The sequence below is a fragment of the Felis catus genome, chromosome E2, assembly GCF_018350175.1.
Source record: "Felis catus isolate Fca126 chromosome E2, F.catus_Fca126_mat1.0, whole genome shotgun sequence".
NCBI classification, from domain to species: domain Eukaryota; kingdom Metazoa; phylum Chordata; class Mammalia; order Carnivora; family Felidae; genus Felis; species Felis catus.
This window is the reverse complement of record NC_058382.1, coordinates 8,227,457-8,248,681: the sequence shown is the minus strand read 5'-3', so window position 1 is coordinate 8,248,681 and position 21,225 is coordinate 8,227,457. Positions and strand designations below refer to the sequence as shown.

The following is a 21,225-nucleotide window of genomic DNA, read 5'->3' as shown; positions in this document are numbered from 1 at the left end:
TTCGGGGAGGTGCTATGCAAATGAAGAGCCCGGAGACTGCTTCTCAGGGCACGGTCCCCGAGGCTTCGTTTTAGTAGGCGGGGCTCGTGGACCCGCGCGCGGCCGTATATAGGCGCGCTCGGAGGATGGAGTGGGTCTTGAGGGGAAGCTCCACCTACGTCCTGGGATCCTAGCCAGGCTTCCGACCCGGGTGTCTAGGCTGGACGCTGGAGTCTCCGCCCGCTAAGGGACCCAGGCTTCCGGTTCCCGGAGTCCCAGCCAAGCGGAAGGCAGACTGGGAGGAGAGATGGGGCCCTGGAGGGGGGACAGCCGCGTAACGGGACAGGGAGGGGCCGTGAGATCACTGCATTCCTGATCCCTGAACCAGCTCGCCCAAGCCGGGGTGGCCGAGTCATGAAGGGCCTAGGGCCAGGATTTCTGAGGCTTGAAGGAGGAAGAAGCTGAGGGCCCAGGCTTTTGAGTCTCTCGGAGAGAATGAGGATGGAGGCCTGGAATCCTGGGTCCCGGGGAGGAGGGGATCTGGCAGTCTTTACTACTAGATTCCGTAAAGGAGGGAGCTGGGGGCCCTGACTCTTGGGTTCAGGGGTTGGGTTCGGGGATTCAGAATTCTGGATCCGAGGGAATTCAGGTGGGGAGCCCGAACACTTGTGTCTGTGTAAAGTACGAGCTGGAGACCAGCAATGGTCTGAGGAAGGAAGGGCCTGAGGGCCAGACTCCTGGTTGGAAGGAAGAAGTGGTCGGACTCCCAAGTCCCAGGCAGGAGGGAAATAGGGAGTCCAGGCTTCTCTGCTGAATGAGAGGAATCAGAATTTGGACTTTTCCGTCCTAAATGAGGAGGAGGTTGTACATCAGGCTCCTTGGTTCTAAATTTAGAGAGGACTAGGAGATCGGGATTCTGGGATCCCCAGAAAGTGGGCGGGGCAACTCAGCAAGTCCGGCTGTTTTTCTACTTCCCACTCCTCGGAACTACAATTCCCTTGCGGCGGTCGGGCTGAGTGGTCTTACATCACTTCCTGTTCCGCAGCTCTTTCCGCGCGCGCGCAGGGCACCGTGGGGCCTTGTCGCGGGCTGCCGCAACCCCGCCCACTTCACCTCTCACCTCCTTGCTGTCCCCGCGCGACGGAGGCGACGTGCGGACTACGCCTCCCGGCGTCCGTCGCGCGCGCTCATGCCTATGTGCCCCATTGGTTGCTGGGAAATTGAGTCCGGAGCCTTCCCACCAGCCTTCACGGCACCGTGCTCGGTACTTGAAGTCCCGGCAAGCTCGGCGGCGTTTTAGCTCCGCCCCTCTCCTCCCTCTGCTCGCGAGCCCCCCCAGCCCGCCCCGCCCCGCGCCGGGGCCGGAGCCGCAGCCCGAGCGGCGGGGTAAGATGGCGGCGGCAGTCTGGGCCGCGGGGCTCGGGCCTATCGGGGTGGGCGGGGCGGAGTCGGGTCGCTAGTTGTCCCGGGGTCCTCCCCACACGCCGCGGGGCCTGGCGGACTTAGCGGGGCGGCCTCGGGCCCGGCAGCGGCGGCGGAGCCTGGCGCCGAGCGGGGGGCCTTCTCAAGGCCCCGGGACGCGTCTGTGGGTTCCGGGGGGCATCTACGGGGCGTCCCCGAGAGGACTGGGGATGTCCACCGGGCCTGGACTGAGACTGGAGCCTGCCCTCCATCACATAGCTGGCCTGGGTCATATCTGTAGACACTGTTGATCGTCTTTACGGGCTGACCCGAAGCTAGGGTCTGTTTATAGGGTTCTGGGGCCATCTTGAGATCTTGAGATATGTCCCAGGGTGAAGGAGGTCTGCAAGAGCAGAGGAGTATCTGCAGAGCCATCTATAGCGCCCGGGGTATGTCTGTTAGGACTGGGAGTGTCTACATGGGCTGCCTTGAGGATGCGGCTCACCTACCTGGGTCTGGGGCCATGTAGCGGGTCTGGAAGAACTGTTGGAGGGCTAGGAAGTCTTTTAGGGCCACCCAGGGGGGTGGGATGTGCCCACCAAGGGAGGGAGGCAAATACTGACGGGTGCTGAGAGGCCTGGATGGGTCTCTAACGTCTGAGAGTGTCTAATATGGGTGACAGGAGGCTGGGGGGCACTTAGAAGGACCTGGAACCATCTAGGTGGCTTTCAGTGTGACTGCAAGAGTACAGTCTTTATGCCTGGAGCAATTCGAATGCCTTTTGGGGCTGGGTAATCGCGTGGAGAACAAGACAAAGGAGAGTATTGGAAAATTTGCCCAGCTCAAATGTACTTGCACTTTATAATGTAATTTAAATGAAAAATGTTGATAAAAATTCTGCATTGCCCTGGAGCTATAGAGAGTTGGAATTAGTCCACATTAGTCTGGGGAAGTCTGTAGGATCATTGAGACTCATTTAGTGCAATGCTTTTCAGACTCTCTTGACCTTGATCTACAGTAAGAAGTGCATTTTTTGTGTTCACAGCTAGGACATACTGACGTGTGTATTTAATGCCAAAGTCCCATTAATTAATATTCCCACGTACTACTTGTGATGCACCGTGAAGAATTTTCAACTGTGTTCGATTTACTTTTATTTTTTTATAACAAGCTAATTGCAAAGCACTGTACTGCTCTCAGACTGTAGTTTGGGGAACACTGATCTAGAGGGACCTAGCCATGTCTGCAGAACCTTTTCATGTCAAAAAGATATAAAGAACTGTGGATGTGTCCGCAAAGCCTGGGGCATGTCTAAATGGGCAGGGGAGCATCTTCATGCACCGCGGAGGGCTTGGGGATCTGTGTGTCTGTCCTCAGCAGGTCTTGACTAAAGCCCCTGTTATGTGGCAGTCACTGTTCTGCGTAACATGCGCTTTTCCCAGAGGTGCTGGAGAGCAGCTCCAGGGCTGGGAACTGTCCACAGGGGTTTAACAAGGCGGGACATGTTAGTGGGAGTTAGTGAAGGAGCCACAGGCTCTTGTCTGGGAGGTGGTTGCCAGTGGGAGCTTGGGCAGAGCTTGGAAAGCTATGGTAGGAAGGAGACCAGGACCGATGCATTTGCTTGGCAGGTGTGCAGCTGGGAGAATGGGGGAGGTAGATGTGCCATAAACCCGGGCCTTGAAGCTAGTTTTTGTTATTTTGTATGGAGCGCTTGGGCTGTGCTAACTCTGTAGCAGAAAGTCCCTTTGCTTTCAGTTCTTACCGCCCTTCTTGGAGGTAGATACTCTTGTGGTGCCCGTCTGCAGAGAAGCATAAAGAGTCAGGGGTTTTAAAGCTTTCTGGGAACTCTGGAGACCCGGATAGTGTTTTCACAGTAGCAGATTGGATGGTTCTAAGGAAGCTTGCAGCTGGAGTACTCCTACTTTCTGAAGACCTAATGGGGACACCCACCAGTCTGAAGGATAATCTTTCAACCTCCGAATGATCTGAGAATTTCTGTGACCTCATGAAGGCTTTAGCCACGATCTCCCACAATGGGCAGATTGGTGATAGGTGGATGTCCTCCGCGTGCCTTTCTGAAAGTAGTGTTTTCGGTCTGGTGTTGGTTGTGTACATCACTCTTGTAGCTCCATTTTTTGTGTATAAACCAATTTTTTCTTTTTTTTTTTGCCCCCTCACCATCGAGGAGAATCGTTGCCGCTTTAGGGAGCTGCATGGTATCTGAGGTATACTCAGTACACTGGCACGTATCTCAGTTTGGGAGAGGAGAGTTTAGGGGACTGCAGGACACAGTATTTGAAATCACAACTCAACCGGGAAAAACATCAGCCAACGTGGGGGCAGGCAGGGAGGTCTTAAAGCTTGGTTGTGGGGGAAGCTTTAAGTGGAGACTGGGGAGTGGAGTGTTGAAATAGGAGGCCAGAAGGCCTCCCTGCAAGAAAGGAAGCAGTAGAAATCTAGGCAAGGGAGGAGAGCCATTCTGGTCTCTGCGACGTCTGCTCAGGGCCTGGGACTCGCCCAAGGACTGGCGTGTGGTGGTAGAGGGCAGAAGGATGCTGAGGAGGACGCTTGGTCAAAGCCGTGGCGGAGGCCCTGGAGATCCTTGCGTCCATCCTCTGCTTCCAGCCCCTTCCACCACCCCCCACCCCTGCCTCCACTCCAAACTCTCACCCCCTCAACCACCAGGTGACCATGGAGGAAGAAGATGAGTCTCGAGGGAAGACAGAGGAGTCGGGCGAGGATCTGGGCGATGGTCCGCCGGACAGAGACCCCACGCTTTCTCCTTCTGCCTTCATCCTGGTAAGGCTGCTAGATGTCTGGGGCCAAGGGAGGGATGGGCTGGAAATGCAGATGTCAGGGCCCAGCTCCTGGGCCCTGGGGGGAGGAGGGGCTGGGGGCCTGGACACTTGGCTCCTCTGAAGGGTTCGAGTTTCGTTATAGGGGTGTCTGGAGTGGCTGTCTCCCAGGAGCAGAGCTTGTGACCATTTGCACGGGTCCCCTGACTGCCCTTTCTTTCCACCCCCTCCACCCTCCACCTTTTCTCTAGCGGGCCATTCAGCAGGCTGTGGGAAGTTCCCTGCAGGGGGATCTGCCAAATGATAAAGGTACGATGGGTTCTGGTTCCTCTTAGCCTCCGTCCCATCTCTCCGTATTCTTTATCCTAATTGCATTCCTAAAAACTTTTGAGGCCTCCCGGGTACCACCCTTGTGCTGGCTCGGGGAGCCAAAGATGGGTCGGACCCCATGGCTGCCTTGGAGGGGCTCACGGTCTGGTGGAGGGGAGATACAGTCACAGCGCAGAGGTGGCCCCGAGGCACTAGGAGAGCGCAGGAGGCTCAGTTAAGCTAGTGTGGAGGAGATGGGGTCTGGGGAGGCTTCCTAGAGGGGCAGACCGGTGAATTGGGTCTCCAAGGATGTACTGAAGTTGTTGTCTGGTAAAGAGGAAAGCCTGGTAGGCAGAGGCACCCAGCAGGCACACAGCACAGGGGCGTGTTGCAGGACCGAGCTGTGGTTCTTTGGGGCTGGCAGTCCTGGGGTGTGAGCAGGAGGTGAGGCAGGAGAGCTCCATGGGACCTGTGTCACCACAAGGCTCTCGTGCCAGGCTGGCTTGTCTGGAATCCATCCTGAGGGCAGCTAGGAGGTCAGGTGGGTGAGAGTGCCTCAGAACGGCGCTGGGGAAGTCTTTCTGGGCCCCAAGGTGGGAGCTGAGGGGTGGAGGCAGGGAGAGCAGGCAGGAGTTTGGCTCCCTCCTCAAGAGCCCGAGCAGGCTCCTCTTTCCTCTGACTCCACAGAGTCTCTGTGTCTCGTCCCCTGTGTCCAATCTCCCATGCAAATCTCTCTCCAGATGGCTCCCGGTGTCACGGCCTTCGATGGAGGGGCTGCCGGAGCCCACGGTCAGAGCCCCGTTCCCAGGAGTCAGGGGGGACCGACACGGCTACTGTGAGTAAGAGCAGGGGGCTGGGGGCCCAGACTCTTGGGGTTGGGGTGCTGATCAGCTGCAGTGTTGGAGGGGTTGGGGGCATCATCCCTGGGGCCGGGCCCTTGGGTCCTGGGGGCAAGTCAGGATGAGGGAATTGGTTGGATCTCTGCGTTTTCTCGGGTTCTCAGATGCCTGGGTTCCTGAAGGTTTAGGGGCTGGGGAAGTGCGATTTGTGGGCCCTCACGTGAGAGGGATGGGCCTATTCCAGGTGTTGGACATGGCCGCAGACAGCTTCCTCGCGGGGCTGGTGAGCGTTCTGGATCCCCCAGATACCTGGGTTCCCAGCCACCTGGACCTTCGGCCTGGCGAGTGAGTAGTTGGGCAGCTGGAGTGGGAGAGGCCTTTAGCGGGGGAGCTGGCAGCTTCCTTCAGGCTCACTCACCCCCTTCTGCCCTGCAGAAGCGAGGACATGCTGGAGCTGGTGGCCGAGGTCCGAATCGGGGACAGGGATCCCATCCCTCTGCCGGTGCCTAGCCTGCTGCCCCGTCTCAGGGCCTGGAGGACAGGCAAAACGGGTATGTGGGGCCAGGGCAGAGCTGAGCAGGCGGCCTCGGAGTCCTGCACGAGTCAGCTGTTGTTGGTAGTGACAGTGGCGATCCTGTCACTTAGACAAAATCTTTAAGCCTCTGCCTGTTAGACTGCAAGGCTTTATGTACCTACAGACGTACCTACAGCAAACGCTGATGTCCTGGCCGGCACGTGTGAGGCACTCCGTGTCCAGGGCGCTACGTGGCAGTGTAACTGCACTGGGAATTCGTCTCCCTGGGATTGGGGGTGGGGTGGGGGGAGGCTCTTAGCATCTCTGTCTTCCAGAGGAGACGAATCTGAAAAAGGGAAGTCCCTTGTTTAAGGTGGCACAGCCAGTAGATGAGTGGTGCTCCTGGGCCCTGAGCCTGTAGCCCAGGTCTCTTTGAGTGTTAAGCCCTGTGAGCAGCGTAGAGCTTCTCAGACTTGGGCGGGTATCAGAGTCACGAGGAGGAGGACTTTGTCGATACACAGGTCCCTGGGCCTACTCCTAGGATCTCTGATTCAGTGGGTCTGGGGTGGGGCCCGGGAATTTGCATTTCTAACCAGTTCCTCGGTGAGGTTTCTGGCCCCCAGGACCCTGGTGGGAATCCCTGGTTTAGACTACCCCCCCCCCCCCCCCTTCATGTGCATCCACAGTTGGGAGGGATGGAGAGGAGAGGTCGGCGCGGTCAGCCAGAAGTGACTGTTTCGGAGCCGACCGTGGCTCACACACGCTGTGCCCGTTTCGGTTTCCCTTGTCCTTTTTTTATAGCTGCGAAATGTCTTGTCCATTCGGCTCAGGGGGCATTGTACTCAGGGCCCACCACGCCCTTGGGGAACCCCCCCAAAACTCTTCATTTCTTTTAAAATTAGAAGGCCTACAGGATAAATAAACAAATGGACGTGGCAGTGTCCTGATAAAACTTTATTTACAAGAACAGAAGGCGTTGGGAATTTGGTGCCAGGTCTTCGGTGATATAGTTGTATCTGGACTGTAAGAGCTGTTTGGTGGGAGATGCTGGGGGTATGTTTTATTTTCTTACTAGAAGTGGTTTTCTTCATTTGGAAGTTATTAAGAAGTTTAGGAAAAAAACCTCATCCCTGATTCCATATCGTATAAAGATTACATAAAGGAGGGGCCGTCTTGCATTTCCAGACCGCTCTAGTCTGTGTTTTACACTTCCGGTGGTGGTAATAATTCGTAAGCAGGGTAGGAATAGCTCGTGCTCACCGAGTCCTTGTGCGGCCGGACGCAGTCTGGTTTGTTCCACACAGCTGCCCACCTAGTCCCCTCATCCCTGCGATGTGTGAATGCTCTCATCACCGTCCTCCCTGCTTTATTTTCTTCCACAGCCCTCAGCAGTTGGCAGACTTTACTGCGTGGCTCATGGAGATTTCTTGAAGGCAGGGACTTTTGTCTGTTGTGTTCACTGTTCTGTTCCTAGTACCTGAAACAGCTTGGCACAAGAGAGGCGATCAGCAAAAATGTACTGAATGAATGAGTGCATGCCCATTGTATACATGGAGAAACCACGGCAGGCAGAGGTTGAGTTCCTTGTCCTTGGTCGCGTCACGGGTGAGGGCCAGAGCCTAGGATTGGATTGAGAGGTGGCTCTGGGACTGCCCTCTTTTATTTTTTTATTTTTTTCAACATTTATTTATTTTTGACAGACAGTATGAGCTGGGGAGGGGCAGAGAGAGAGAGAGGGAGACACAGAATCTAAGCCAGGCTCCAGGCTCTGAGCTGTCAGCCCAGAGCCCGAGGCGGGGCTTGAACTCACAAACTGTGAGATCATGACCCGAGCTGAAGTCGGACGCTTAACCGACTGAGCCACTCGGGGCGCCCCTGGCACTGCCCTCTTAAGCCCCTGCTGTCCTGTCACTGTCTACATGACCATGCTGGTGCCCTTGCCATCTCTGGGTCCCTGTAGTAGGTGGTTGAGTGGGGCCTCTGGACCCCAGTGTGTGTGTCCGGAGGTGCAGCCCAGGTCCGTTGTCACCGTGTGTGGGACTGATGGCATGGAGACCGCGTCGTCCTCAGAAAGCAGGGTCTCGGGAGGACAGATGAAGTTAGGCAGGAAAGCACGACGCCTGGCCCATGTGGAGGGGCGAACACTGCTTGTTCCTGTCGCCCGTTGGCGGTGTCTTTGAGTCCTGAGCGGATGTTGCCCCTCAGATGGGGCTCGTCACAGAATGAAGTGCGTGGGTTGTGGACTCCGGCTGTCAGGGCTCCCTGGCTCTGCCATTTCCTGGGCTCTCGAGAGGGAGATTCACCTTCTCAGCCGCCCACAGTTCCCTTCAGGAAACAGGATAGATTCCCACAAGAGGCAGCTGGAGCAGCGGTCTTAGGTTCAAATCCCAGCGACCCTTCTCTAGCCTGTGTCTTCTGTGGTGACACTGGTCAGGGGGTTCTTGGGCTGCAGGCCAGTGTGTATCTCAGGACATGGGAGCACAGGCTCAGTGGCTTCGGTGGCTACATTGGCTGTTTGCACCCCCCCCTTCTCCCTGCTGTGTGTCCTTGGGGAAGATACTGCAGTGCTCTGTGCCTCAGTTTCCTCCTGAAAGGACGCAGTACCTCCAGCTTGGAGTCATTAGGAGCATCTGTGAGTTGTCCCGTGCAAAGTGCAGGGTGCCGCCAGAGTGGGGTGGTGGCCGGGGCACTGGCCTGCGGCCCCCTCTGCACGGCCCAGGGAGGAGGACATGTGCCTGACTGGGGCTCTCTGTCTCCTTTCTTCCTTTACAGTGTCTCCGCAGTCTCACTCCTCACGACCGTCCTGTGCCCGTCACCTCCTTACCTTGGGCACTGGAGACGGGGGCCCTGCCCCACCCCCTGCCCCATCCTCTGCGTCCTCCTCCCCCTCCCCTTCCCCCTCATCCTCCTCCCCTTCGCCTCCCCCGCCTCCACCTCCTCCAGCCCCCCCAGCCCCACCTGCCCCCCGATTCGACATCTATGACCCCTTCCACCCCACCGACGAGGCCTATTCCCCACCACCTGCTCCGGAGCAGAAGTACGACCCCTTCGAGCCCACTGGCTCCAACCCCAGCTCATCAGCGGGGACTCCTTCACCCGAGGAGGAGGAGGAGGAGGAGGAGGAAGAGGAGGAAGAGGAAGAAGAGGAGGAAGAAGAGGAAGAAGAGGAGGAGGAAGGCTTGTCCCAGAGCATCAGCCGCATCTCCGAGACCCTGGCCGGCATCTACGATGACAACAGTCTGAGCCAGGACTTCCCAGGTGATGAGAGCCCCCGCCCGGACCCCCAGCCCCCACAACCGACTCCGGCCCCTGGAACGCCTCCACAGGTGGACTCCACCCGGGTGGACGGAGCCACCCGCCGTCGCGTCTTCGTGGTGGGGACGGAGGCGGAGGCCTGTCGGGAAGGCAAGGTCTCTGTGGAGGTGGTGACGGCCGGCGGAGCCGCCATCCCGCCAACCCTGCTGCCACCGGGAGACTCCGAGATCGAGGAGGGCGAGATCGTCCAGCCGGAGGAGGAGCCCAGGGTGGCAGTCTCCCTCTTCCGGGCCGCTGGCCGGGCGGCGCGACCCCCTCCTGCAGCCTCGGCGCCCCCGGCGGCCCAGCCCCCGCCCCCGCCACCTGCCCCCCGCGCCCCCGAGGGGGACGACTTCCTGTCTCTGCACGCCGAGTCAGACGGCGAGGGCGCCCTGCAGGTGGACCTGGGGGAGCCGGCGCCCGCCCCGCCGACCGCGGACACGCGCTGGGGCGGCCTGGACCTGCGCCGCAAGATCCTGACCCAGCGTCGGGAGCGCTACCGCCAGCGCTCGCCCTCCCCGGCCGCCGCCGCCGCCGCCGCCGCCGCCGCCCCCGCGGGCCCCCCCACCCGCAAGAAGTCGAGGCGGGAGCGCAAGCGGAGCGGCGGCGAGGCCAAGGAGGCCGCGTCGTCGTCGTCCAGCGCGCAGCCTGCCCCGCCGGCCCCGGCCTCCCCCTGGGACTCCAAGAAGCACCGCTCCCGGGACCGCAAGCCGGGCTCTCACGCCTCGTCGTCCGCCCGCCGCCGCTCGCGGTCCCGCTCCGCCCGCCGCCGCTCGCGCAGCACCGACCGCCGCCGCGGGGGCAGCCGCAGGTCGCGGTCCCGGGAGAAGCGGCGGCGGCGGCGGCGCTCGGCCTCCCCGCCCCCGGCCACGTCCTCGTCGTCGTCCTCGAGGCGCGAGCGGCACCGTGGCAAGCACCGAGACGGCGGCGGCGGCAAGAAGAAGAAGAAGCGGTCGCGGTCCCGGGGCGAGAAGCGGTCTGGGGACAGCGAGAAGGCCCCGGTGCCCACCCAGCCGCCCTCCGGCTCCAGCTCCCTGGGCGGAGAGCGTGACAGCCGCCGCAGGGGGGCGGTGCCACCTTCCATCCAGGACCTCACGGACCACGATCTCTTCGCCATCAAGCGGACCATCACCGTGGGCCGGCCGGACAAGTCCGACCCCCGAGGCCCGTCGCCGGCCCCGGCCTCGTCGCCCAAGCGCGAGGTCCTGTACGACTCAGAGGGACTGAGCGCCGAGGAGCGGGGGGGCAAGAGCGGCGAGAAGGACCGGCGCCGCTCCGGGGCCGCCTCGTCGTCCTCTTCCTCCCGGGAGAAGGGATCACGGCGGAAAGCGCTGGATGGGGGGGATCGGGACCGGGACAGGGACAGAGATAGGGACAGGGACAGGTCATCCAAGAAGGCTCGGCCTCCCAAGGAGTCAGCGCCCTCCTCGGGGCCTCCGCCAAAGCCACCGGTCAGCAGCGGCTCCGGCTCGTCCTCCTCGTCGTGCTCCTCCTCCTCCCGGAAGGTGAAGCTGCAGTCTAAGGTGGCGGTGCTGATCCGCGAAGGCGTCAGCAGCACCACGCCGGCCAAGGAGGCCGCATCCGCTGGCCTGGGCTCCATCGGAGTCAAGTTCAGCCGCGACCGGGAGAGCCGCTCCCCTTTCCTCAAGCCCGATGAGCGGGCCCCTGCAGAGGTGGCCAAAGCAGCTCCGGGCAGCACCAAGCCCAAAAAGACCAAGGTCAAGGCCAAGGCTGGGGCCAAGAAAGCCAAGGGGACCAAGGGAAAGACCAAGCCATCCAAGACCAGGAAAAAGATCCGCAGCGGGGGCAGCGGTGGGAGCGGCGGCGGCCCTGCGACGCTGAAGAAGTCCAAGGCGGATAGCTGCAGCCAGGCAGCGGGGGCCAAGGGGGTGGAGGAGACTTCCTGGTCCGGGGAAGAGCGGGCGGCCAAGGCCCCTAGCACCCCGCCCCCTAAGGCAGCCCCTCCCCCCCCGGCACTCACACCGGACTCCCAGACCGTGGACAGCAGCTGCAAGACTCCCGAGGTCTCTTTCCTTCCCGAGGAGGCCGCTGAGGAGGCTGGGGTGCGAGGCGGGGCAGAGGAGGAGGAGGAGGAAGAGGAGGAGGAGGAGGAAGAGGAGGAGGAGGAAGAGCAGCAGCCTGCCACCACCACGGCCACCAGCACGGCCGCAGCTGCCCCGAGCACTGCCCCTAGCGCGGGGTCCACAGCCGGTGACTCAGGGGCAGAGGATGGGCCGGCTACCCGTGTCTCCCAGCTGCCCACGCTGCCCCCGCCCATGCCCTGGAACCTGCCTGCTGGTGTGGACTGCACCACCAGCGGTGTCCTGGCCCGTGAGTGTGCCCTGGGGTGGGGGGCGCGGGCTGGGACAGACAGGATCGGGGAGGACCAGGTCCTGTGGGGACAGGCTTGGAGGCAGTGGGGATGCTTTGGAGGGGGTAGGTGCACAGTGACCCAGACTGCGAGGGGCTTGGGTGGGTGAGGGCTGATGAGGGGCTGTCTAGAAGGCTGGTAGATGTCTGGCTGTGCTGGAGGAGAGCAGGCAGGTGAGTGGGGGGGAGAGGGGGTGGCCAGCCCAGCACAGGCTGGAGGAGTGGGCCGTGTTCTGGGGTCCGCCCGGAGGTGGACGAGGTTGGGTGTGGTGGAGGGACCAGGAAGAACAGGGTGAGCAGGGAGCGTTGTCCCTTAAGGGATAGCAATAGGGCACAGGGGGCTTGAGACAGAATCTCACCTTTGCCGCTACCTCGTCCTTGAATGACCTGGCCCTATTTCCCCCCCGGACCACACACATACCTTGAGTCCTAAGAATATGTGGGGCGCGGAGCCGTTCTCTCACTGGCCAACGTCCCCTTTTCCCAGTTCTGAGCCCGAAACCTATGGTCTCTCCCCCGGGGGGAGATGGGGGTAAGATGGCAGCAGGTGCCTGGGTGACCTCTTGTGTCAGCTCCTGATGTCCTTGTCCTTGACTCTCTGCCTCTTGCAGTGACTGCACTTCTCTTCAAGATGGAAGAAGCCAATCTGGCGAGCCGAGCAAAGGCCCAGGAGCTGATCCAGGCCACCAACCAGGTGGGCCCCTCTGGGGAAGAGTCCCCACAGTCCCTCTTCTTGTCCCCTGACTCTGATTAGGAGAGGAACTACAATTCTCAGCAGACCTTGGGACAAGGAAGGGGTCGGCAGGAGGAGGGGCCTCTTGCCTCTGGGACAATTTGGAAGTCAGGGTGGGAAGGATGGGGGTACGTGTTCCCTCTTCCCCTCCCCCTCCCTTTATTCATCCGCTCTCCAACCTCTTCCGACAGATCCTCAGCCACCGAAAGCCACCCTCCGGTCTGGGGGTGACCCCAGCTCCTGTGCCCACCTCTCTGGGTCTGCCCCCTGGCCCCTCCAGCTACCTGCTCCCTGGCAGCCTCCCCCTGGGGGGCTGCGGCTCTACCCCTCCCACCCCCACTGGGCTGGCTGCAGCATCTGACAAGCGAGAGGGCAGCAGCAGCTCCGAGGGACGTGGGGACACAGACAAGGTGAGCTGGGTTTGGGAGAGGTGGGTTGATGGTGACAGTTTTGCAGATGCTGAAGTGCAGGGGCCCGAGGAGAATAGCAGACTGATGCCAACAGGTGGGAACTCAGATAAAACAGAAGTCGTTGAATTGTATGGAACTAAAATTTTTTTTCAATGTTTATTTTTGAGAGAGCGAGAGAGAGAGTGTGAGCGGCAGAGGGGGAGAGAGAGAGGGAGACACAGAATCCAAAGCAGTCAGGACAGAGCCAATGCAGGGCTCAAACTCAATAACAGTGAGATGGTGGCCTGAGTGGAAGCCAGATGCTTAACCGACTGAAGAAGGAACCCAGGCACCCCAAGGAACTAAACTTTGATTCAGATGCACGAGTGGGAACAAACCAGTTTCCGTTCAGCTACATCTGGCTTCTACTCACAGGCCTCAGGCCGGTTTTCCTTTCGGTCAGGTCCAAAAAGGCCATTCTGGTCAAACAGCCAATTGCCAGATGATGGTGTCGCCTATTTCTTCCTTTGTGTAAATTTTTTTTTTTTCAGTTTATTTATTTATTTTAGAGAGGGAGGGAGCACAAGTGAGGGAGGGGCAGAGAGAGAGGGAGACACAGTATCTGAAGCAGACTCCTGGCTCTGAGCTGTCAGCATAGAGCTCGATGCGGGGCTTGAACCAAACTGTGAAATCGTGACCTGAGCCGAAGTCGGACACTCAACCAACTGAGCCACCCAAGTGCCCCATTTTACTTCATGTAAATTTTGTATGGGCAGTGGACATACGTGTCCTGGTCAAGGCCACCGGGGATAGCCCCAGGTCCAGCCTAGGTGATGTTCAAGTGATGTTCAGAGGCCCGGCCTGGCCTGTGGTCTGGGGTGACCGCAGCAAGGGTAACACAGGGCAGATCCTGAGCAGGACCTCCACCTCCAGGAGTAGCTGGATGTGTCAAGGAGGCTGAGCTGGCAGGCAGGTGAGTGGAGGCCTGGGGTTCCGCAGGAACTCATCCGGCCTTTGCTGTCCCTCCTTCCCTCCCCGTCACCCCCTCTGCCAGTATCTGAAGAAGCTGCACACGCAGGAGAGGGCAGTGGAGGAGGTGAAGCTGGCCATCAAGCCGTACTATCAGAAGAAGGACATCACCAAGGAGGAGTACAAGGACATCCTGAGGAAGGCTGTCCACAAGGTGGGGCCCAGCGGGGGACAGATCCGCAGAAGTGGGGAGAGGACAAGAAGGAGACATGTGCATGCATGGGGAGCCGGGGATGGTGGGTCAGTGTGGAAGGTGAGGAGGGGACAGGATTTGCTCAAGCCCACCTGGGCCTGTCCCGCTGACATCAGGGGGACACGTAGGGGTGTTGGTCCGGAATCTGGGGGAGCGGCTCCCATCCCAGTTCGCAGCTGTGCTCAGCAGTCAGCAGTCCAGGTGGAGGGGACCCTGGGGGGCTGGAGGTGACCACAGCTGCCTCTCACCCCCTAGATCTGCCACAGCAAAAGCGGGGAGATCAACCCAGTGAAGGTGAGCAACTTGGTGCGGGCCTACGTCCAACGCTACCGCTACTTCCGCAAGCATGGCCGCAAGCCGGGGGACCCCCCAGGGCCCCCGCGGCCGCCCAAGGAGCCTGGACCCCCTGACAAGGGTGGCCCAGGCCTGCCCTTGCCCCCTCTCTGAGACCCTCGGCCACCCCTTCCCTCCTTCGCCTCTTTGGAATTCTGGACGTATTTATGGCTCCACCTCCCCACTTCCCTCCCCCGCCCCGTCAGTGGGATGATTGGGGGAGGGTTGCTGCAGGGAAGAGGAGAGCCCCCTCCCTGCCCTGCCCAGCCCTGTGCCCCTTGCCCCCAAGCCTGTCCCCATCGCCCCTCCCTTCTGTTTCTGCCCCTCCCCCAGTTTCATTAAAGATTTCATGAAATGTTAGCCCCGAGCCCCATGATTTCAGCCCTTTCTTTTCAGAGACCAGTTTGGGAAAGGGTTGGGAAGAGACTTGCCCAGGTCTGACCCAGGTCTGAGGGTGGTTAGCAGGGTGTGACTCGGGGGAAGTGCTTTTCTCTCTCTGGGCCTCAGTTTCCTGATCCTTGAAGTGGGTGTTACAAGGACGAAGACCCAGGCAAGTGACGTACTTAGAACCGCCGTATCAGCTACATAACAAGTGGTTGCTGTTGACAGAAAATGGTGGCGGGTGGGAGGTTGGGGTCCCAGGTCCCACCTGTTCAGTGTCTTCCAGGCTAAGGGCACCTGGGTGCTATTTGTCTGCCCTGGAATTGCCTCAGCAACAGGACTTTTGTCCCCCATTTAGTTGGATTCCCTTTTTACCAGTCCTTCGAGGCTGGGGTGAGATTACCCATTCTCCTGAGGTAGAGGGAAACTGAGGCACAGAGCGGCAAGGGCCACACAGTGAGTCCGGGCCACACTGGCCTTCGTCAGTCCACATTACCCAGAACCCAGACGTGGTGAGGAGAGGTAGTAGGCCTGGGTCACCGGAGTGGGCGGGCTTCAGGGCTGGGGCACGGAGCTCCTTTACAACTGCCTGCTCCAGCCCCACGCAGCAGGGAGTCCAGGGCCAGAGGTCACCTGGCAGGAGCTGGGAGGGGACCCAAGGTGCCCCCAGCCAACAGGACAAGGCTCTCTGCTTACTGGACAGGGGCCTGAACTGTTTATAAATGAGACAGAGGTTCTAGATTCTGCCCTGGGGCCTCCCTCGCAGAGCAGCAACCCTGGAATCCGGCCTGGTTTCTAACCCGTCCTGTGTTTCCTACTGTCTTGACTTTTGCTCTTCTCCAAGCCTCAGTGTCTTGGTCTATAAAACGGAGGGGACTGTCACACCTCCTCACCAGGTCCCTGGGAAGGGGAAAGGAGGTGACCAGTATCAGCTGCCCCCGCAGTGTCTGGTCCTTGGGCAGTGAGCATCTGGGTTGTGGGTTGCACAGACGGGTCAGCTGATGCCCTAAGAAGGAATAATGCCTGGCCTGCGTCAGGGCTAGCCCGGAGACCCTGAATACCAGACACACAAGTGGTGACAGTGGTAAGAAACAGTTTATTGGCCAAGGTGAGGGCACAAGAGGCCATCATCCATGAGGAGTGAGGGGTCAGATCTCCCCAGTGACCTAGAAATCCATGTCTTCGACCAGGTCCTGGAGGTAGGCCTTGTACTGGTCCGAGGTGAGGGAGAGTGGGTAGCTGTTGGAGATGTGCAGGTCCACGGTGGTCTCCAGTGAGGAGGCGCCCCCTGACCGTGCCATGTCCAGCAGGGCCCTGAGACAAGTGGGAACAACCTGCAGGAAGTGGGGGGGAGACCGGTCAGGGAAAACACTCCACCTGGTTCACGGGCAGGGGTAGGGTTGAGTGGACTACAACTCCCAGCAGCCCCTACACTGTAACTCCGGGTGAACTACTTGGCCCAGGGCTGCCGGAAGTTGTAGTTTTCCCTATAACCACAACCACCAGAGGTCCAAGAAGTTTCCTAGGGCTGAGGTGCTGGAGGGGTTCCCAGAAGCTAGGGCTGAGCAGCTTGTGGTCAGAAGGACTCCTAGGAGCTGTGGTTCCTCACAGAGACTGTGAGGACTCGTAGTCCACCGACTTCCACATGGTTTTGAGAGTTCAAAACAGGTTGTAGGGGTGAGGAGAAGAGAGGGACACCCAGAAGCTCCTCTGGATGAGAATCTGGTGGTTGCAGAGACTCTTGGAAGTTGTAGTTTTTCAGAGGGGCTTCTGGGACTTGTAGTTCCTCTGCCCTTTGTTAAGATCCCCCCCCTTTAGCTCCAGGAGCCCAGGCCCGCAGCACCTTGACCATCACGAGCTTCTTGATCCACGGCTGGTCCTGGGGCCATGGCTCCCCAACGCAGAACCAGAGGGTGTAGCGTGGTGAGTGTCCGCTTCCTTCAATGAAGGCAATCAGTTCTGGAGGCCCGAGAGCTTAGTGAGGCATGGGAAGAAGACCCTCCCCTTCCCCCTCCCTGCCCCCCAGACCTGAGTAACAAACAGCCTCACCTTCATCCCTGACCTGAAGCCCAACATCCCTACACCACCATGACCAGATGGCCGCTGATCTGGGCCAAGTCCCCACAGTGGTGGCACAATCTTAAACATTCCTCCTCCCATGGGGTGGGGCTGGAAGATGTGCACCCCCCCCCCCCCCCACCCACAGGAGCGCGCTCCCGCAGGGACGTTCCAGGATTCTGGAGGCCCAGGTGGTTGGCAGTTTTAACTGCTCTTCAACCCCCCAAGGCCACCCTCTCCTGATAGGAGCCAGTAGCCCCTGTGGCCATTCACATTTAAGTTGTGACTGATTAAAGTCAACATTTAAAAGTCCCTTCCTCCGTTGCGTTGGCCTCCTCGAAGTACTTAGTAGCCACACACGGCTAGCGGGTACCACGCCCAACAGCGCACACACACAGCGTTGTTTCCAGCACTGCAGACATTATCTATCGGACAGCAAAGCTCTGAAGGACCTCTCTCTCCTGCATCTCTCTGGCCCCCTATCCTGGTAAGTGGTAATAACTGGTGATCGTGATGACTGTGGCAGGTAATTCCTTGAGCACTTCCGCACACCGCACCCCTGGCCGCCTACCGGCTCCAGGCAGAGGAGACCCATCTCCGACAGACTCAGAGCAATCCAGTCTTTTTGCCCCAGGCCGAAGTTCAGTCCTCTGAATTCCATTCCGGACGTCAGAGTTCTGAACCATTGGGGTACGCTCTTTCCACAGCAGAGCTAAGGCCCTGCCTCACTCACCTGCCACGAAGGGCTTCAGGTCGAACACGTCTCCTTCCTCATCCTTGGGGACCTCGCCGCTGGGCCCGTGGCCACTGTCAGGGAGGAGCTCCTCGCCCAAGGCCCAGTACGTGTGACAGTGCCCCAGCCGCCGGGCGCAGAGCCGCTGTCCCGCCCTCCACAGAGCTAGCCCCCCACCGAGGCAGCTCAGCACACGCCTCACGTAGCCCATCACGCCCCTGTCCGTCAGCGACACCCCGGGGTCTGGCAGGATTATTGGCTGTCCAGGCAGCGTCTGGTCTGCATCTGACGCCACCAGCCGCAGGCCTCCCGGGCAGAGGGCAGTCTGCTGGAAGACTTGGCGGCCCCGGTAGAAGGCAGTCAGCTCGAACTCCCACTCTGAGCAGCGGCAGCAGCGACATGAAGGGGGAGGGGGATTGAGTGAGCATAAGGGGGTCCATCGCCCCAGCCCCTCCCACCCTACAGTCGGCGCTCACCTTCCTCGGGCACCAACAGCCGCCTCAGTGGATTTTCCGGGGGCTGCAGGTTTGGGCAGGGGGCAGGGATGTCTACGCTGGGGCTCAGCAAGAATGGAGGGGTCTCCTCAGGGACCACAGGCAGGCTCGAGGGCCCCCCACCTGGGAATGGGGCCAAGGCCATGTCACTCAGTAACTCCTCCAGTATGTCTTCCTGGAGAGAAGGAAAAAAAGAAAAGCACCCAGGCATTTCCACAGCCTTTTCTGGAGACGCCGTATAGACCAGGCCTTTGTGCCCAGCAGTGTAGGGACCCAGAGAGGAGTCCCAGCTGAGCTTTGCCCTCAAGGGGCTTCCAGCTGGGGGTGGGGGTGGGAGACCACCGTGGGCACAGAATGGCAAAATACATGCTCTGCTATATGCTGGGTCTACTGCCGGCCCAAGGGGAGTGGCTAAATCTGGCCCCAGGATCTGGCCCTGTGCCAGCGAGACCTGGGCAGAGAAGGCTGGACATGACTTCAGAGGGGGACCTGCCCCAACGCAGACATCAGCAAGACCAAGGGGAGGGTGGTTCTGGGTTCCCGGGAGGCTGAGGGTACCCTAAATAGCAAGGGAAGCTATGAAACTCTGGGAAGGTATATTAGGGCCTTAAATGCCTGGTGAAAACGGATTTTCTCCTGAGGATGCCAGGAAACCATGGCAGGGCTATGAGCAGGGGAGGGACAGGGTCAGCTTTAGCTCAGTTTGGGGCTGGACCGCAGGGGAGAGAAGGGAGGCTCAGGAGGAAGACGGAGGCGAAGGTCCAGGGGGAGAAAAGGAAGCCTGAACAAGGCCATGGGGACAGAGAGAAAGACGGGCCAGAGCCAGGAGGGCAGGAGGGTCGGGATGCGTTCTGACCTGGGTGTCAGAGGGACTGCATCTGCTATTGGCATCTGGAGAGGTGTCCAACTCAGGAAAGTCCCCAGCTCCTGTCAAGGAAGGTGGTAAGTGGAGAAGGGTGTCGGGGACACTCAAAATCCCACCCCTCCACGTGAAGCCCCACTTCTGGCACACCTGAGTTCACAAACTCATAGACCTTGTGGGGGTCGTGGGGGTCCTTGCTCCGGTCCTCGGCTAAACGCAACACCTCCTTCCGGTTCAGGGCCGATCGGAAATTCCTCTTCCAGGTGGGCAGATCAGGTTTATCCTTTCCAGGAGTGTAGGCGCCGCTGGCCTCGGCCCAGGCCTGGGGATCCAGTTGACCAGGATGGTGAGGGTGACTAAGACCCCCTGCCCCAACGTTCTAACCTGGCACGTTCTAACCTGGCAAGGTTCCATCCCTAAACCCTTGGATTCTCTGCACCCCAAGGTCCCCTATCTTCACTTCTTGAAAACCTTTGCTTTCTTTCTTTTTTTTTTTTTTTTTTAATTTTTAATGTTTTACTTTTTTGTTTTGTTTTTTGAGAGACAGTGTAAACCCGGAAGGGGAGAGCAGGCTGTGTGCTGACAGCAGTAAGCCCAATGTGAGGCTCGAACTCCCCAACCTCGAGATCATGACCTGAGCTGAAGTCTGATGCTCAACCCACTGAGCCACTCAGGCGCCTTGAAAACCTTTGCTTTCTAAGCCAAACTTCCAGTCCTACTGGGTGTCTAACTCTGCCACCAACCTGCCCCAGGATACCCTGTAATAACCCCGCCCCCTCACACTCTAACCCGGGGTACCGCACCACTGGTATATTCTAACTTGGTGGGGCATCACCTCAGCTTGGGGGCCAAGTCTCGCCTCTAAGGTTCCAAGCCCCGCCCCCAGAATTCTATGACCAAGCCCCCCGCCCTCTGCGAGCTCTGAATCCCCCAGGATGCATTTCCTTCGAGAAATTACCCCGCTTTTCCGGTTCTTTTCCCGGAAACTGGCCGCTCCAACATTGCCTGCGATAACCCCGGCACCGATAACCCGGCCGGGTCCTGTCCTAACTCCACCCACCTCCAACTGCCAGCGTCAGCTCGGGCCGATCACAGGCGTGCTAACCCCGCTTTCCCGGCTCCACCCCCTGGGAGTCCATCCCGCCTGGCTGGCAGCTCAGGGTTTCGGGCGTCCGGGAAGCTCACTCACCTGGAAGATGCCGAAGTCCTCCTGCTGGGCATCCTGGCGCAAGCCGTGCTTCCACGGGATGCGGAAGCGCGTGCGACTCTCGTCCAGCCAGGCCACCCCCTCCAGCCGCCCCAAGTCCAGCTGCAACTTCAGCCAGGGCAGGATCCGCGGCTTTTGGGTACCCATGGTTCGGCCTGCGCTTAGAGAGCAGTTCGTGGGCTGGGGGCCCATGTGGCCTGAGGGTGCCACACCCAGACCTCTCTCTCTCACGGGACCGCGGTGCAGGGTCCCTCACGTATATTTTCCTGGGTACAACATAAGAGCCCTTCTTTTTCATCCTCCGGAGAGGCTCCCCAATTCGAGACACCCCCCCCCTCCTTTCTCTAGCTGCTTCTGTCCGGGCCCTCTACCTCCTCAATTCCGCCAGCGTAGAACCTTCCCTCTTCCGTTATAAACCCTTTTCTCCTCTCCCCTCCCCCACATCACCCAACGCAGTCACCTCCACTTCCAAGGTAGAGCCTCCCCTAGTTATTTCAGTGCAGACGCTATTCACTTGTAGATCTCTACCTCCCGTATTTATCCCTGTTGTTGACCCCTCCTACAATTCCCCCACAGAAGAGCCCCTCCCCCATTTCCATCGTAGATCCTCCATCCACATCCCCCCCCCAACAGCCTCCCTCCTCTAGGGCACCCCCCCCAACACACACACACACACACACACACACACACACACACACACACACACACACACTTCATAGAGTGGACTGCCTTCATTTTCAGGGTCCACTCTTCCTTTCATCCCCTAGTGCAGACGCCTCCGATCTCCGCAACCTCCTCGCGCCCCGCTACTTTTTTCTTTTCTTTTCTTTGTTTGTTTTGTTTTGTTTTGTTTTTACAGCCGACCTCCAGCACCGGGTTGCTTCACTTTTTCTCCTCTTTGCTTCACTTTCCCTGGAGTACACAGCGCCCCTCTGTGCTATCAGGGTAGACCCATCCTTTCACCCATTTCTCACTCCGGACGTCACCAATTCCCCAGCTACCCGCCCCCCCCCCGCCCCCCCCCCCCGCCCTGCTACCTACGCAGAGGGTCTCGGCGCGCAGAGTGCTAGGACCCACCCCTGCTTTTGGGGTCCGATAGCTCTCGAACTTGCAGCTGCACACCCTCCTTCTCGTCAGCTGAGCTTCAGAGCAGTGGCCCTTTCTTTTTGTATCGATTTCACGAAATAAAAACTTTACCTTCAGATGGTTGACAGACTCCTGAGCCAGAGGCGGCACCAAGAGCCCGGACGTTCCCCCCCCCCCCCCCCTTCCCAACCATACCTTTTAAGGTCTTCCGGCCAAGGGAATGCTG

At 59.5% G+C, this 21,225-nt stretch overlaps 2 protein-coding genes across 9 annotated transcripts; one reads left to right on the top strand and one right to left on the bottom strand.

The window, feature by feature from the left end:
• Positions 1-146: 146 nt before the first annotated feature.
• On the top strand, positions 147-14,538 carry SCAF1 (SR-related CTD associated factor 1). Of its 4 annotated transcripts, none has more exons than XM_045046822.1 (11): positions 147-1,365; positions 4,066-4,179; positions 4,427-4,484; positions 5,225-5,319; positions 5,568-5,668; positions 5,759-5,874; positions 8,610-11,462; positions 12,113-12,195; positions 12,426-12,644; positions 13,678-13,806; positions 14,101-14,538. In XM_045046822.1, the coding sequence occupies exons 2-11, from the start codon at positions 4,072-4,074 to the stop codon at positions 14,290-14,292; spliced, it is 3,954 nt and encodes a 1,317-aa protein (XP_044902757.1). In that variant the 5' UTR covers positions 147-1,365; positions 4,066-4,071; the 3' UTR covers positions 14,293-14,538. The 4 variants fall into 4 exon arrangements, with proteins under 4 accessions (XP_044902757.1, XP_044902756.1, XP_044902755.1 ...); XM_045046821.1 differs by lacking the exon at positions 147-1,365 and adding an exon at positions 1,422-1,829; XM_045046820.1 differs by lacking the exon at positions 147-1,365 and adding an exon at positions 1,422-3,605.
• An 885-nt stretch (positions 14,539-15,423) lies between these two features.
• Positions 15,424-21,198, bottom strand: IRF3 (interferon regulatory factor 3). Of its 5 annotated transcripts, XM_019819209.2 has the most exons (8): positions 21,111-21,196; positions 19,896-20,068; positions 18,857-19,028; positions 18,701-18,771; positions 17,827-18,019; positions 17,351-17,728; positions 16,403-16,518; positions 15,636-15,893 (listed from the first exon to the last, which is right to left on the bottom strand). In XM_019819209.2, the coding sequence occupies exons 1-8, from the start codon at positions 21,190-21,192 to the stop codon at positions 15,726-15,728; spliced, it is 1,353 nt and encodes a 450-aa protein (XP_019674768.2). In that variant the 5' UTR covers positions 21,193-21,196; the 3' UTR covers positions 15,636-15,725. The 5 variants fall into 5 exon arrangements, with proteins under 5 accessions (XP_044902759.1, XP_044902762.1, XP_044902760.1 ...); XM_045046824.1 differs by lacking the exon at positions 16,403-16,518 and having other exon boundaries at positions 15,424-15,893; positions 21,111-21,198; XM_045046827.1 differs by lacking the exon at positions 16,403-16,518 and having other exon boundaries at positions 15,424-15,893; positions 20,951-21,148.
• Between the last annotated feature and the right edge of the window lie 27 nt (positions 21,199-21,225).